This window comes from Elaeis guineensis, chromosome 2 (genome assembly GCF_000442705.2).
Source record: "Elaeis guineensis isolate ETL-2024a chromosome 2, EG11, whole genome shotgun sequence".
Classification (NCBI taxonomy): Eukaryota; Viridiplantae; Streptophyta; class Magnoliopsida; order Arecales; family Arecaceae; genus Elaeis; species Elaeis guineensis.
In genome coordinates, this window is record NC_025994.2 from 105,705,484 (window position 1) to 105,721,797 (window position 16,314).

General features: G+C 36.5%; 1 protein-coding gene and 1 long non-coding RNA gene across 2 annotated transcripts; one reads left to right on the plus strand and one right to left on the minus strand.

Moving 5' to 3' along the window:
* Nucleotides 1-49: 49 nt before the first annotated feature.
* Nucleotides 50-5,142, plus strand: LOC140855776 (uncharacterized). Its single transcript, XR_012139001.1, has 2 exons — nt 50-271; nt 4,572-5,142. It is a non-coding gene; the product is annotated as an uncharacterized lncRNA (long non-coding RNA).
* Nucleotides 5,143-9,844: 4,702 nt separating this feature from the next.
* Nucleotides 9,845-10,791, minus strand: LOC140855777 (uncharacterized). The gene has a single exon (XM_073252530.1). The coding sequence runs from the start codon at nt 10,774-10,776 to the stop codon at nt 10,090-10,092; it is 687 nt and encodes a 228-aa protein (XP_073108631.1). The 5' UTR covers nt 10,777-10,791; the 3' UTR covers nt 9,845-10,089.
* Between the last annotated feature and the right edge of the window lie 5,523 nt (nt 10,792-16,314).

Sequence of the window (16,314 nt, forward strand, 5' to 3'; positions counted from 1 at the left end):
ATCATAGGATGCCAGATATTGGCTTTGTAATGGCAGTGTCTGTTGGTTTTTTATTTATTTTATAATTCTGTTTTGTTCATCGGCAAGTGTAATACAAGTTTTGCTTGTTTGCAGCTTTTAATCATAGCCTTCTATATTATTTGGGCAGGTGATATATCGGGATTTCAAAGCATCTAACGTGCTACTAGATAAGGAATTTAGGCCAAAGCTATCAGACTTTGGCCTGGTAAGGGAAGGACCAAAGGAAGGGAACACCCATGTCTCTACAGCGGTAATGTTGCATTTTCTTTATGAAGATTATTCATTTGAATCAGTTACCTCTGCTAACTTGTTTATGTAAATTCTTCATATTAGGTCAAATGGATGTTCAGCTCAACTTGGTATGTTTTAATAGTGGTTACCTGTTTTCCCCCCCTTTTTTTATGTTTGAAAATGTGAGGTGTTAGCCCTTAATACAGATTAAAAAAAAAAAAACATACAGCTAGTCAGGAGATTCTTTGGACATGCATTTCTGATGATGATTGTGGTTCACATAAGATCTTGGAATAACTTAAAAGTACAGGTTATTTATTATACATGACTTCATAGACTTGCTGCATTCCTAGATGTAATATTGGATGTCCATAGGGTTCCTCCTTGTGTCAAAGGTAGCCCAAATAGGAATGCTTGTGAACGAGAATTTGCCAAAAAACAAACCCTAATAGGTGGGATAAAGATAAATGGTTGTGGTTATGGTTATGTCTATACATTTCCACTATAGATTGATTTGTTTGCTTGCTATGACACTAATGTTCAATAGATGGACATGCTACAGATTTGACCCTATAGTTGATCGATTTACTGTTTAAGGTACTAACTTCCACTTCAAAATGGCAACTCATGCATATATGACCATTTTTTTTAACTAGACTGTGCATACTCTCTAATGTGATAATATCTGATATAATAAATACATAGCCACCAAGAGGCATGTCGATTAGATATATATATATAGAATAGACATGATGGAAAAGGAGTTAATTGCTTGTATTATTGTTTGAAATTGTTACGTTCCAAATTCGGGACATAACAGGGCCATGCTACTGAAGGATGCCGTCTTCAATAACATGAAGCCTATCAATTATAATCAGCTAAAATCTATCATAAAAAAATATAATAAAGATTCAAATCCATCATTCGTCAAGTAATTAAACCAAGATTGATTCAAAGTATCTAAATCCGAAATCATATATATCAAACCCATATTTTAAAATTTATCAATAGTTGATTACAAGTCTATAATTATTCTATAAATTAAGATTCAGCTGTAAATCTCTAAGCTCGCTAGTGTAGACCCTCAAGCCTAGATCATCCTTCATTCCTAATCTTATTCATCTGGACAAAAAAAGAAAAAGATATGAGCTACACTAGCTTAGTAAGTAGAACCTACACTTTCTTACTAGATCAAGAATGAATTTTTTTCATGCTAATATAATATTTAGAAAATAACACATATTACAAAATAAAATATTTCAGAGTATATAATAAACAAGTCATAAAGATAATCATGCACGCGTAAATTCATGAATATTTCATAAACATGATTCGTAAATCATTCTTGTCAAATATTCGTATCATAGTTCAAAATATTGCTCATAGATATTCGTGCTAAGGTCACTTTATATCCATAACATGGTCATGTTTCTTAATTGACAGAATTCTTGTTTCAATACCGACGACTTTATATCCGTTGGCGGGGCTATGTTTCTTGTGGATGTTAACTCGGGGTGTTGACCTTCCCATAGAAATTCATTCATAGCTATTTGAGAGTCTTTGAAATCTCTATTTTTTTTAAACATACATATATACAGATGAAAAAATAATAAAATTTATGCTTCATAAACATGCTATTTTTTATAAAACATATTCATAGAATCAATGATGATAATAAAATATACTTTTCATATCATATATGCTGATCTTTATTCTATGAAAAATATGATTTCATCAATAACAGATTATTTGAATGAAAAATATTATAATTTAAAAATAAATAAAGAGTGTAAGATCTGTTCACCTCGTTTGTCCTAGATCTTCAGACTTCATTAGGAAAATCAAGTAATCCTATTTAAAATATCACAAAAATAATCAACTTCTATGCCATGAATTCAATAGAATTATATCATAAGAAAAGATGATCATTGATCGGGTGGTCGGTCTAATAGGCTGTTTGGACATCGGAGATTCAGGATCTCCTAGCTGGGGGTCAGATCTAAATGACTCAATCAAGAAATTATGGAGCACAGGTTGGATCAAGACCAAGATCAATCAACAGAGTTCATCAATAGTGGATTTCAAAGATATTAGACATGCCCGGCATGGGTTTGACATACGGCACAAATATCAAAGCAGTTTCAAGTCATTTTGTCGGGATCAACATGGATCCCTAGAAAAGGAAGACATGGTTCGATACTGGAATCTCTAGATCTTCTTAGAGAAAGAAAGTGGGTGAAGAGAGAGGAAGTAGAGATAGAATCTTCGTATTCTTCAGAAGAGGAATTCATGATCAAGATCATCATGGATTATGTCAAGATGCTCAATAGGGGTTAACAGTGATCGGATGTTACGAATTTCTAGCAAGGATCGGGTCAGGATCCGACAAATTGCATGGATATCGAGGTGATTTTGAGCCTCTTTTCCAAAAGAATTTCTTGGGTTTAAAGCAGGGGAGCATGACAACAGATACTAGGGTTCATGGATTAAGTGGAGATGAAAGAGAGAGGGTAGAGAGAGACATAAGATAGGAGAGAGAAAATTCTTTCTCTTTTCTTTTGTTTCTTTTATTTTTTTCTTTTCTTCTTTTTCTTTCTTTTCTTCGTCTCTTAGCCGAATAGGGAGGACGGGTGGTGGTTGGTGCTCCGACGGGGTGCGGCGGCATAGTTGGAGGTTCGACAGTGGACGATCGACGGCAGCGGGGCAAGGGATGGCTGGCGGCAAGTGGCCAGCCAACAAAAGAACAAGAACACTAGGAAAAATAGGGGACCTGTCTCTTTTTTTTTGTTTTTCTTATCATTGGCTGATCACTAGCGGCCAACACTTGTAGGGGAGGCAGCAAACAAGTGGAACGTCATGACTTAGGGGTACGGCACTTAGGGCGACGGCAGCAATGGCTGGAAAAAGGGGGAGAAGGCTCATCTAAAATAGGAAAAAATAGAGGTTTGTTTTTGGTGGCTTTTCCGACGAATCCGACAGTTGGCAGCTGTGCACAATGACATGAGAAGAAGGGGAAGGAAGAGAGGAAGAAGGATTCGGGCTTTTTACCTTGGTTCCGATGGATCTTTGCCCCCGATTTTCGACAGGCATGATGAGGGTATCCGTGGCTTCAATAGGAGAAATTAAGGAGAAAAGAGAGGAAGGCGGGTGATCATCGTGGACAGCTTTGGAGTAGAGAGGGAGAGATTTATAGGGCGGAGGGAGGCCAAATCCTCCTCAAAATCGGCTTCCTTTCCGATGTATTCACATGGAAGAAGACTTCCATTGGGAGTTCAATGTTTGTTTTTTTCTCTTTTTTCTTTTTTATTTTTGTTGTTTTTTTTTTATGCCCTAAGATTCGTGCAGTAGGAAAAATTTAGGGTCGGATATCACAGAAATCATAAAAAAATTAAAGGCATATGACATATTATGCTGTGGAGTGAGAGTAATGTAAAGACAAGGTACATAATTTTGCTAATATTTCATATGGCATATTATGCTGTGGAGTGAGAGTAAAGTAAAGACAAGGTACATAATTTTGCTAATATTTCATAAGGCATGTGCTTTCCCTACATGCTAGAAATTTGGGATTCAGGTTTAGTTCGGGGGGAAAAAGAGTTAACTTGTACATCAACAAAAGTTTCTCTAAAAATCTAGAGAAGAGGAGATTGAAAGTTTAACAAGATATATAGATTAAGAACATGAAGTAGATAAAATGGAATAGCTCAGAAAAGTTAAGAAAATTCACAAGCAATATATTTCCTCTTGAATATCATAAAGTTTGCTGAAATTTTTTTTTTTTTAAAAAAAGATTTTTATTAAGGTCTGGTTGTATTTCAGAGGCTATTAGAGAGCTTTTCTAAATACCATGACCAGGTTCCTACACCAACTTTATCCCGAGGATTTGTAATCATTGGTTCTCCATTTACTCCATAATATCCATTGCGTGACAAATGCTACTAGGAAAACAGAAACTTAGAAGAAATAGTGGTGTGACACATTCTCACTTTCATCCTCTGAAACTGATATTCCTAGTTTTCTTACATTTTACCAAATGTGTAGTTACAAGAGAAGTTCTTCACTTTTTTAACATTGTCTAAATTTTCATTTAACTTCTCGTGTTCCATCCTTGCTACTGTATATGCATATGTTGATAGTGGAAGGGTGTAAAATCTATGAGCTCCAGAATGTTCATTGACACTAGAGTTCCTATTCTTTGCTCTTTCAATGGTGTTTACCCTCTGTAAAACCTTACCTGGCTCTTATTTTTGCTTTCAAATTGCACAATACTATTGAAAGCAAACACCTTCTCATGTTCATCATGAACTCGTTTTGATCAGCCTGTTGGGACTTATGGGTATGCGGCTCCAGACTACATTCAGACTGGTCATCTCACAATTGAGAGTGATGTGTGGAGTTTTGGAGTAGTGTTGTATGAAATCCTTACAGGCAGGCGGACATACGAAAGAAATCGTCCGCAAAATGAACAGAAGCTTTTGGAATGGGTGAAGCAATTTCCTGCAGACAGTAGAAAGTTTAGCATGATTATGGATCCAAGACTAAGAAATCAGTATTCTCTGAAAGCTGCACGTGAAGTTGCGAAGTTAGCAAACAGTTGTCTCGTGAATAATCGGAAAGATCGTCCAAAGATGAGGGAGGTTGTAGAATGCTTGAAGCAAGCCATTCAAATGGATTCAATGAAAGAACAGGCTTCAACATCTGGCTCGGACAAGCAGAAGAGACCTGAGTCTTCAAGAAGAAGGTGACCATTTTGCTAGGCTGAGGGAAGGGATGAATATGGTCTGTAAGAGATTCTTTTTATTTTTTTCCCCCTTGTGGCAGTGCAGCTGCCTATCCTACATCTTAATATGCTTCAGAGTGCATGGAAATAATAAGGTGGAATGGATCTTATACGAGATTCTTTGAGTATGTAAATTGGAAAATATCAGCTTGCTTCTTTGAATTTTACTTTTGATGAATTGTTATTATCCTAAAATTAGTGTGCAGTCAAGATTGTACGAGAAAAAAAGAGTTATGCTTTTACTATGGGTCAATAAATCTTCAGTTCATTTAGGTTTCACCTTCCAAAAAGTATTTCAATCTACATTATGGATAATTAATGCTAGCTTTTTATAGCGAAAAGGCTTGAGATCTAAACTTGAGTTCAACCGACGGCAATTTTACTTTATAACACTTGTACTTTTTTATTGCATTTATCTTCTCAAACAACAGAAATGCAACAATGAATTATAAATAACAGCTTGAATAGCATGAGCGAGCTTTTTCGAGGAGAGACGTGGAGGTTCTTCATGTCTTGACATTCAGTTGGGTGAAGGGGAGTTCCATTATACGATATCTTGCTTCCGAACAATGTTATTTAGATTGGCCATAAGATTTCTTGCTTCCTACCAATGTCATGCAGTTAATCGGCCTATAGCTTTCTTAGAGGTCCACAACTGAACTTTTTTTCTTTTTTTCTAATTCAGTAAAAGATTCCTCGAGTGTAAAACTTCCATGTTAGTGTCCCAACATTGCACAGGGAGAAAGAAGGCTCTTATTAGAAGAATGATATAAAAAGATAAATACTATCGCGATCCCTGCACAATGACGGCACGTAGTAATAATATCCTTCAAATTATTAAAAATCTCAAATATTTGTGCTTTTCTCTTGCCATACCATATGCTATGATGCATGATGCTTTTTTTTTTTCCCATTATTTTGCCTCTTTCTCTCTCCCCCTCCCTCTCTTTCCCTTCTTTGTACTTATCTTTGGATAAACAAGTGAAAAGATACTTTTAAAAGATGAGAATTTTTTGTTGTTTTAAGAACTTTCAATAAATCTGCTGGATTTTTTTCTTTAGTTAAAAATATACTACTATTTACATTCTAGGCCAGGTTTATCCTTTTTCATTTCCACAAATTCTTCCTCTTTATTTTCAAAAAGAATATGAATTTTTTTAATTGTAGAGCTGAAATTAGATCAGAAATAGATTGGATACTAGTATATCCATATCCATACCCATATTTATTTTGTTTAATGGATACATATATGAGTATGAATATTGGTTGGATGCAAAAATTCATATCCATATTTATTATAAATAATTATGGATATAAATCGGATACTAAAAATATGGATATAAATAATGATATAAGTCAGATAATTAAATTTTATAATCATAAAATCAAAATATTGCTAGGTAGGTAGTTGATAAGTTAACATCATATTAATATGGTTATATATTATGTAAAATTTTTGGATGCTATATATAAAATTAAATAAAATTATAAATAGAATCGAATATTTGATATGGATCGGTCGTCTGTCCATATCCAAAAATATTTATAGATGAAAATAGATTCGGATGGATATTATTTGATCTATTTTCATCCTCATTTATCTTATCCAAAATAAGAGACAAGTGGTACTAGAGTTAGGCTTACTGTAACGGTATTATGGTTCAGACTAATAAACTAAAGTGGTATCTTTTTTGTTAGTCAATGTAGGATGGCTCAGATTTATATTTTTTTTTTCAATCGGATATCTCCAAAGTCAAAAAGAGACTAATTTGATAGGTGTTTTTGAGAAGAACTTAATGAGTGGTCCCTGTATGGACCGGACTTTCAAACACGTGGTCCATCTACTGCACTTGTTTTTAGTTTTCGACGCCTCTAAAGTATATACATGTCTGGCATGGTGATGGATGGGGGAGGGATCGGAAATTAAAAAAAAAAATAAAAAGCTGTCCACAACCCCGCATTACCACACGAGTTCTAAGGAGGGAATCATGCGTTAAAAAAAAAAAATATATATATATATAATTGTAATGTTTACTCAGTCGCCAGATAGCTTTGTTGTTTCCCACTTGCCGCTGTCTCCTCTCTATTTTCTGACTCAAACACTTTTTTTATCTCGTAAACCGATGATGGACCTACGCAATCTTTCCTCAAAATTGGTGTGAGAGAGAGCATTTTCGCCAAATCCATTCCAAAATGGCGTCATCAAATATTATTTTGCATTTTTCATTGGTTTGATATTTACCAGTGTGTTCAGGCATTTCATTTATCTAGAAGATGACAAGCTCCTACGCTGGCAACTTCACTGCAGTCAAAGAAGCATCCAAAAGAGTCACGAGCCGCACGGGTGAAACCTGTTGGTCCTGGGATAAGTATTACTGCAAAAAAAGAGAAATTAACAACGTAGACGATTCCCACGGTTTTGTCGCATCTATGGATTGGTGGCACGCTATTTATAGCACGGCACAGGACACGAGAGAGAGAGAGAGAGAGAGAGAGGGAGAGAGTGTGTTCTGAAGCTTAACCGTTGTTCCCTGACGACCACGAGAAACGTTAAAAAAAGGTAACTGGACACCAACAAAACCATCACGCCACCTGCAGATAACTCCCGTCAGAAACGTTAAAAAAAATAAATTTATATTTTAATTCTCAAACTAAATCAAAATTTTTAAATAATTTTTAAATTATAAAAAAATAAAATCTAATCTATGAATTATCTAAATCGATTTAATATTACCCTCGTATATGATTTTGATGATTTTTTCTTATAAAAAATTTTAATGTGACGATCTCTGATATTTATGTGAAACATTCTTTACTCGCAAGGCTTAACTAGCATTAACGTGGTTTAAAATATTTTGAATCACATCATTTTTTTTTTTTAAATTTGTTGATATAGCCAAAATTTCTAATTTCATCTTCTTTCTCAAATCTCTCACCTTCCATCTTTCTTCTTCTCATCTTCAAAATTTTCATGAAAAAAAAGAGAAAGAAAGAAATCTCCTTCCCTCCATGGCCCCATGCATCCTCCTCCTTCCTCATAATTCTTATATTAAATTTTTTATCACTCCATCTCACTGAACTCTCCTCACCTACTCCCTTCTCAAATCTCTTATTTCCTATCTTTTTTTTTGTCCCTAAAATCTCAATAGAAAAAAAAAAAAGAAAGAAAATCCTTTTCTCTTCGTGGCCCCATTCTCCTTCTTTGCTTTGTTCTTTTCTTCCACTTGTCTTCCATCGTCTATCCTAATATCTTCCACCAAGTCGACGTCAGTTTCATCATCTTCTCTTCCCAATACAAACCCTCTTTCCTTCGTGATCCTATCCTCCTCAAAGAAAAAGATTAGAAGATAATCAGAAAAGAAGAGAACACTACGGTGGTTGTCATATCAGACTTTCGGTGGTTTTCAATCACTTTCGATGAGAAAAAATTATAGAATCATATTTGAGGATAGTATTAAAATGATTCAGATAGTTCGGAGACTAAATTTTAGTTTTTTATGGTTCAGGATCATTTAAAAAATATAGCTTAATTCAAAAATCAATGATATAATTTATTCTTAAAAATAACATTAAAATGGTTCAGATAATTGGAAAGCTAAACTTTAGCTTTTTATGGTTCAGAAATTATTTAAAAAAATCATATTAATTCAGAAATCGAAAATATAATTTATTTTTTAAAATATAATTGAAAACCAACAAAATCATCATGCCATTAGGAGACAACTCTTGACGCAAACGTTTAAAAAAGGTAATTGGAAACCAACAAAACCATCATTCACTTGGAGACAACTCCTGACCCCATCAACTTTGTCCTCCGTTTGGCAGTGGAAATTATGAAGAGAACAATCTCGAAAAAGAAAAATGAAAGGATACTTTTCTCATTGTTTGAATCCTTCAAGAAGGGCAAAAAAAATTTTTTTTTTTCTATTATTTGGAAAAAAAATTATGACAAATAGAGGAAATAGTTTATAAAACTCATCAAGTTTTCTGCTATTTGATGGGGAAAATAATACACTATAAAAAGTATCCTTAAACATCATCCTTATAAGTTAGATGAAATTACAATATGTCATAAGCTCATAGCTACTGAGTTTGATTCTCAAAGGCTAAGTATGGTTAATTGGTAAAAGGAAATGTTAAGACTAGTAGATACACAAGAAGTGGAGCGGCTCTTTAGAGTTCTTCTGCTGTCACCATGAATGGGCTAGTCATTAACTCAACTGCTCCATCTACTGCTTGTTCCCTATATTTATAACTAGAATTTGCATCTTTTATAGCGCTCCAATTCCATCCACATGATTGATAGACCATGAAGTGGTGACTCCTACACTGCGAATTAATCATAAATGGAGTACGAGACCTGGTCTATGGCCAGTTTGGAGAGGACATTGATGGCCACTTCAACCAGTATTCAATGCAGGGAGACTTGAGGTTATCTGGCTATAATGATCTTTGCAATATACTCAATATTCTGGAATTATGTGAGTTGGGTCTGAGGCTTTTAGCTTCAGAAATGGAGAAAATGGCCGTAGCGGGCGATGGAGAAGCCTCAAAGAAATTCCTTCTCTCAAGAAACGACCAAAAAAAAAAAAAAGAATGTATATTGCTTTGTCCTTAAAAGCAAAGCATTGGACTCCGAAAATTTCAAGGAACAAAGTTCATTTTCCCGGACGTTCTCTTATCATCCAAACAAGCCCAACATAATCTCTTTTGGTTGCGCAAAATTCACATTAAAAAAAAAAAAAAAACATAATTAAACTCTTTTGGATGTGCAAAATTTACATCACAAAACCACCATCCGACATAACACTATGAACAACTCCAACCCAAGTTCCAAATTTTTTTTTTTTCCCCTTAAAGTAAAGTGGAAGAAGCCTCTTGGGCCACTGCTGGAGTACTCTAGGAAACTCTTCTTTACATCAGATTACTCAAGCTCCCTCGTCCCATACAAAAACCAAAAAACAAAAAGAAAGAAGAAAAAAAGATGAAAAAGGAGAATCCCTTAAAACGTGAGCTTGCTTGTTTTATGATCTCCCTCTCTCATTGTTACACATACACTAGCAGCCAGCAACCATGGCATGAACGTTCCGAGAGTTTTGACGGATGATGAGGCTTGGCTTATGCTTTATCGTTGACGACGCCGACGAAGAAGAAGAGTTTCTCATAGAAGAAGAAGAGAACTTGTTGCGGTTATTCTCCAACGCCTCGTCCATCTCCATCTGCTCCTCCCTGCACTCCTCGCTGCAAAACGGCGCGTCCCCTCTGTACATGAAGATATCATCGCCGGCAGCGATCGGCTTCTTGCAGAGAAAGCAGGTGTCAAGGAAGTGGTGGGCGTCGCCGCCGGTGGAGATGGACTTGCAGAAGAACCTGGGCCTCCACCGCCGGCCGGAAAGGGAAGGTGTGTAGGGGAAGGAGGGGTTGGCGTCGGCTTCGAGGTCGAAGGAACCAAAAATGCTGGAGGAAGCGTTGGGAGATGATGAGAAGGATGAGGAGGAGGAGGTGTCCATGCTGAGATCAAAGAAGAATGGATTCGAAAGCGTTTCTTTTGGCTTTTGGCTTTCGCTTTTGTTAGAGTGGGAAGTGGTGGTGGTTGGGATAAGGCCGGGGAAGCGAAGGTGGGGAGAGATTATAAAGAGTGGGAGAGGATTGGAGAGAGAGGGACAAATGGATAGCTTTGTTAAGCTGTGGGTGGAGGCAGGAAGCTTATGGGAAACCCGTTGGCTGGGAAAACCTGAACGCATCCGGGTTTGGGAGACTTCCGACTTTGGCTGGAAACAAAGGGCGGATGGTCCAACTTGCCAATATTTTTTGCTCCGATCTACGTCAGTGCCATTGAAGGGGGACATCTTTTTGGGAATTACCTTTTGAAAAATGTTTTCAGATCCCAATAGTACTGTGCCAGAAAATATCGTACCATGTTGCATGATATTTTATACCATAATTATTTGCTGACGCTATAAATCACATCAATTCTCTCATACCATGAGGCATGCTAATAATGCAATATTTTTAGTTTGCTAACATTGGGACATGTATCAATTTGTAATGGTAAGTATAAATAATAGTTTCAGGATTTTTTTTTTTCTGAATCTAGTTGAGTTAAAAATATCCAGAACTGACCGACAAGTTGGATGATAGGTTATATGGTAGATATTGCATGTCTTGGATGAATTTGATTTTTTTTTTTGATATATTTTTTTATTTCAAGGATTATCACTATATTTTCTTAGAGTGAATAATGTTAAACCAAAAATAATAAAAAATTAAAATATCTTATTATATATAGATATTAATTTAAAAATTATTGGATAAAAGTTATAAATCATTACTAGACTATACATCATAAGCATTGCAATATAGAATATCAACTAGAGCTTACCATCCTCGCAAGATGTTGCCAAAACCCTACTGCAAATAATCAGACTAGATTAATTGGATGAACTTTGGAGCATATAAAAAGGATCACTTAGAATTAACCAATCTCATCTTTCTGGTAGAGAAGGGTTGTCCAAGTTTGTCCTCATTAATAGGTTATAAAATAATATAATAGTTTTCATTAAAAAATAGCAATACCTCTTTAGTTGTTTGCTAGATTCATAATGTTATTTATACCAAAAGAGTCCAAACCTTTAAGTTGGATGGCAAAATGTAAAATGGAGAATATAGGTACTTTTATTTGGATGGGTGTAATCTGTTGTTCTCTTTATGGTTTTGTTTTCCTAACTTCAAAGATTGTCTTTACTCAATATGAATAGTAGATTGTACAAAAATAAAAAAAAAATAAAATTAATTTTACAACATCTTATTATGTAAATTTTAATTTTAGTTGGTTGAAGAGGCCTATGAACCACTATTAGACCATGCATCATCAACCCTAAGTCATAAGACAATAACCAATTCTCATAAAGTTAAAAAGAAAAAAAGCTCACCTCATTACCCAAACATTGCCAACACCCTTAGATTATATTTTGATCGTGGATGGTAAACCTAGATTAATTATCTAGATTAAATGGATTAATTTTAAAGCAAATTGAAGGGACAACTCTGAGTTAACCAATTCTAGCTTTTTGATGGAATATTTTATTTATCCATGTTGATCAAAATAAATGGAGAAAAGAAGGCATCAAGGTATTACCTGTATGTTAGTTTTATCTATAACCATCTTCTTTACTCATTTGACCTTTTCAACTCATATACAAATAGTTATTTGTCAAATAAAGAATATTATAGTTTTTTTTTTTTTCTTTATACTAACTCTCACAATATGTTTACATCTTGATTGAGACACCAATTTCTATGAAAATCAAGCAATTGATATATGCATACACACACGCTTCGTATACATCCTTCTTATATATGTAGGCCAATATGCACCAACATATTTTCAGAGAGCAAGTATAGAATACGAATACATTAAATCAGTCAAAATTAAGATCACGGAGGGATCAAAATTTAGATCCTTAGCGTCTAACATCCAATAACTTCAACAACTCAATTACTTGACACCCTAAAATCAATGCATAAAAAGTTATTAAATTTAATTTTAATTTATCAGTCAATACTTAATATATTAGTTGTTTTAAAATTATTTAACCTTTGTCCTTTGATATTGATGGCGACATCCAAGTATTCTAGCTCATCAGCCTAATTGCCCGCTAAAACTATGGATGCACACCAAGAGCTTCGGGCAGACAAACCATCGTCCAAATTATTGAAAGCTTGAAAGCGAAAGAAGTGACATCAGGGGAAAGTTTGGATCCGATATTTTGCCATCTCAGATCCTCTGCACATTGGAATCTCGTGACTGCCGCAAACGTATACTAATAATCCAAGTTGTTGGAACATCGGAATCTCATGACTAAAATATTATTATAGCTCAGATCGGTGGCGTCCTCGTAATTTTATCCAATCCAGGCCTCAATACTGACCTCCGCGACCGAAACAAACTGCGGAAATCCCGGTTTCCCTAACCAGCGCGACTCAGTTACGTCACTCTACTTCCCACCGGCTACCGCCGGCTTCATCGCCGTACGATCCTGGAAATTTGCCGGTCGGTTTTTCTTCCCTCCCGCACTCCGGGTGACGTCGTCGTCCTCTCGGTGAGTGTGGATTTTGTCACGTTGTTTGGACACGGTTTTCCCACGATGGGTGGGTCCCGTGCTGACTCACGTGTGGCGACACGCAATCATAGCGTACAGGTTAAAATACATGCAGAAGCGACTCAAGCACCCACGAAAACACCTACCGAGGCAAGCGGGCACCCAAAAGCCACCCCAAGTGGTTATACGAAACCTCAACATCCTTCTACCAAAAAAAAAAAAAAAACTCAACATCAATTTTGATCATGGATAGTATTCCGATGGCCGCCGCACATGGAATCAGAATTTTTAGTACGACTATTCTAATAATAAAACTAAATCAAACCATTCAATTAATATTTTAATTATTTAATATAAAAAATAGTAGACAAAATATAAAAAATGATATATAACACTAATTTCATAAATATATTTGAAAAATTGCAAAAAAAAATTGATTAAGCAAATTTAATTAGATTATTACATATTTGCCTTTATCAACGGCGATAAAAATAATTTAGAGAATAATATTAAATATTGTACTATATTTATATCGATATGATTATGCTAGTAAGGATAATTTATGCTTATTTGAAAAATAAAATATAAATAATTTAATAAAATCATGGTTGTCATTAATAAAAATTGAATTGTGAGAAATAAAAATGGTGCTTAATAAAAGATATTGATGCAAAAAATGGTGGTATACAAAGCAAAAGTGATATGAAAATGCATGTGAAGCATATATAAAAATCATGAAAAAAAATATCTATAAGAATTTAGGTGAACTTGCACTAATTTTTTAAGTAAGGATTAAATTGATCATGCTATAAATCACTTCATGAACATTGATAACATTTTTATTTTGTTTAGTATTTACTCTTTTTCTATAAAAAAAAAATAAAATCAATCATTTATCCTAACTATATATCTTGCCGCTATCTGAAAAAATTAAATGTCCTCCTCTTTTTAACTCATTTTATTAGGAGTCTAATTTATAATTTTTTTTTCTAGGCTCGAATCTTTGGGCAAATTTTTTCGAGAAAGAAGTATTAATTTTTTAATTTTATTTTTCAAAATATTCTACTTGAGTGATAAAACAAGTATGAGATAATTGTCAGCATAACTAGAACTAAATTATTTTACAAAAAAGTTATTTTGATAACTATAAAAATTTGATTTTTTTTCAGCAAAATCATCTAGATATATTTTTAAAAAACAATTGCCTCGGGCTTCCCTTTGCAGCAACTTCATCATTTTGTACTATAGTGGTATAATGATTGAAATGATCAAACTATGAGATGGTCAGATCACTAGTCACATCAGCACTATGAAAGTTAGCGGAATGATTCCTTTTGAAAGCCCATGGTATGTCATTTCATTGAAGAGACGTACCAATTAAATCTCGTGAAACCAAAAAGCTGGTACAACGCACTAGAATAAAAAAATAAAATAAGGGAAATGATCAAAGGAGTAAGGACAAGAGTTACCGAACCCATGTTCCCCTCGAATCTCTAATTTAGGAATTCAAAAATTCTAATTTTAAGATTTTTAATTTATTTATTTTTAACATCTTTCGTTCTCCGAAAGTAGTGTCAGGAAAATCGTTAGTAGGACAGGCAAGTAATCTCGAGATTGAAAAAAATAAAAAATAAAAAATAAAGACAAAAAAAATATATAAACTCTCATAAATTGGTCCAATCCCCATGAAATACACCATTTTCCTTGCGACGATATTGGATCAAGTCCAAGGATGGGAATGCCTTGTGCTACTCAAAATATTCTCTCAAATTTTGAAAAAAAAAAATATTTATGCAACTTGGATTTCTGTACCAGTTTGATATGGGAACAATACGGATAGAGTTGCAAATGGATTCTTTTACTCATTTCAATCTTACAACCGTTGAAAATTGTTACGGCCAATCGCCTCATCCGATCATCGAAGAACGTGCACCTGCAAAAATGAGAAGTTCACACTGACCGGAGGCGGCTCCGATGGGAGACCCTCCGACGATCAAGTCAGAGAGGTGACTGGGCAACAGTGAAATGAAGACAGAGAGCTCGATCGAGAGAGAGAGGGAGAGGGGGAGAGAGGAGCGAGCCTGTGATTTAGGAGTCGAGAAGTGGGGGGAGCGGATCCCTTGCACTGTTGCCTTCCCCGATTTATATAGTGGAGCACGGTATGACGCCGTCATTAATGGCGCAGACAAGTGAGGAATTGTCAACTCACTGTAGATTGTCAGAGTTGCCGCGAAAGTGTCATGTCGCCGTGGGGCTGTCAAATCACCAGGGTTACAATGCCCTCGGCGGACAATGCCCCTAGATGGCCGTGCCGCATGTTGCTGTCAGAACTGACAAGATCTGGCGGCTGTACGGCGATCAGAGGAGTCGACCGACCCTAGGTCGGTGGCCAGCTGAGTGGCGTCGGGCTCCTCCGTTGGTCGGCGAACTTTGTGTGAGTCGGCCGTCAGACCTCCTGGTTCAGTCGGTCGGGAAAGGTGCGTCCGACATATCCTCAGTCGGTCGTGAGCCGATGATGGGCCGGTGGTGGCGTCAGTCGATCGGTCCGACTGTCAATCGGTCGGTCGGTCCCTTCGACCGTAAGTCGGTCGGTCGGTCCGACTGTCAATCGGTCGGTCGGCCCCCTCCGGTCATCGGTCGGTCGATCGGTGGGTATTCCCCAACAGTTGCCCCCCTCCACTCCTGAGTCGGACGGTGAGCTGGCCGATGCTTTTATTTGGGCAGCAACCCTGGGCGAACAGGAGTGGATTCGTCGCATGCCAGATTCTGACCGTACCGCGGGTTGATCCGATGTCAGGCATCTCATAAATGCCAAGCGATTTGGATGTCTAGTCGGTGTCAGATGTCACGTCGGCGTCAGGTGTCAGACGTCGCGTCTTGTCGTCGTCAGACGTTACGTCGGTGTCAGGAGATCGGGCGCCGGACGATACGGTGTCAGACGATCGGATATCCGGCGCCGATCGTGGGAGCGCGGGGCGCTGTTAGGCATCCCATCGGGAACGCGAATCGGCGCGGGCGCATAAATGCGGAACCGCATCCCCGCATGCCGCGTGTCGAAGGTGGTTGGCCGGCGCCCCCCGCATTTAATATGGGCGGTGCGGCCGTCTCGGGACGGGGTGCACCGAATCCTCAGGCCACCCGGAGACCACCACGTGTCGCACATCCACGGAGCTTCGGTCG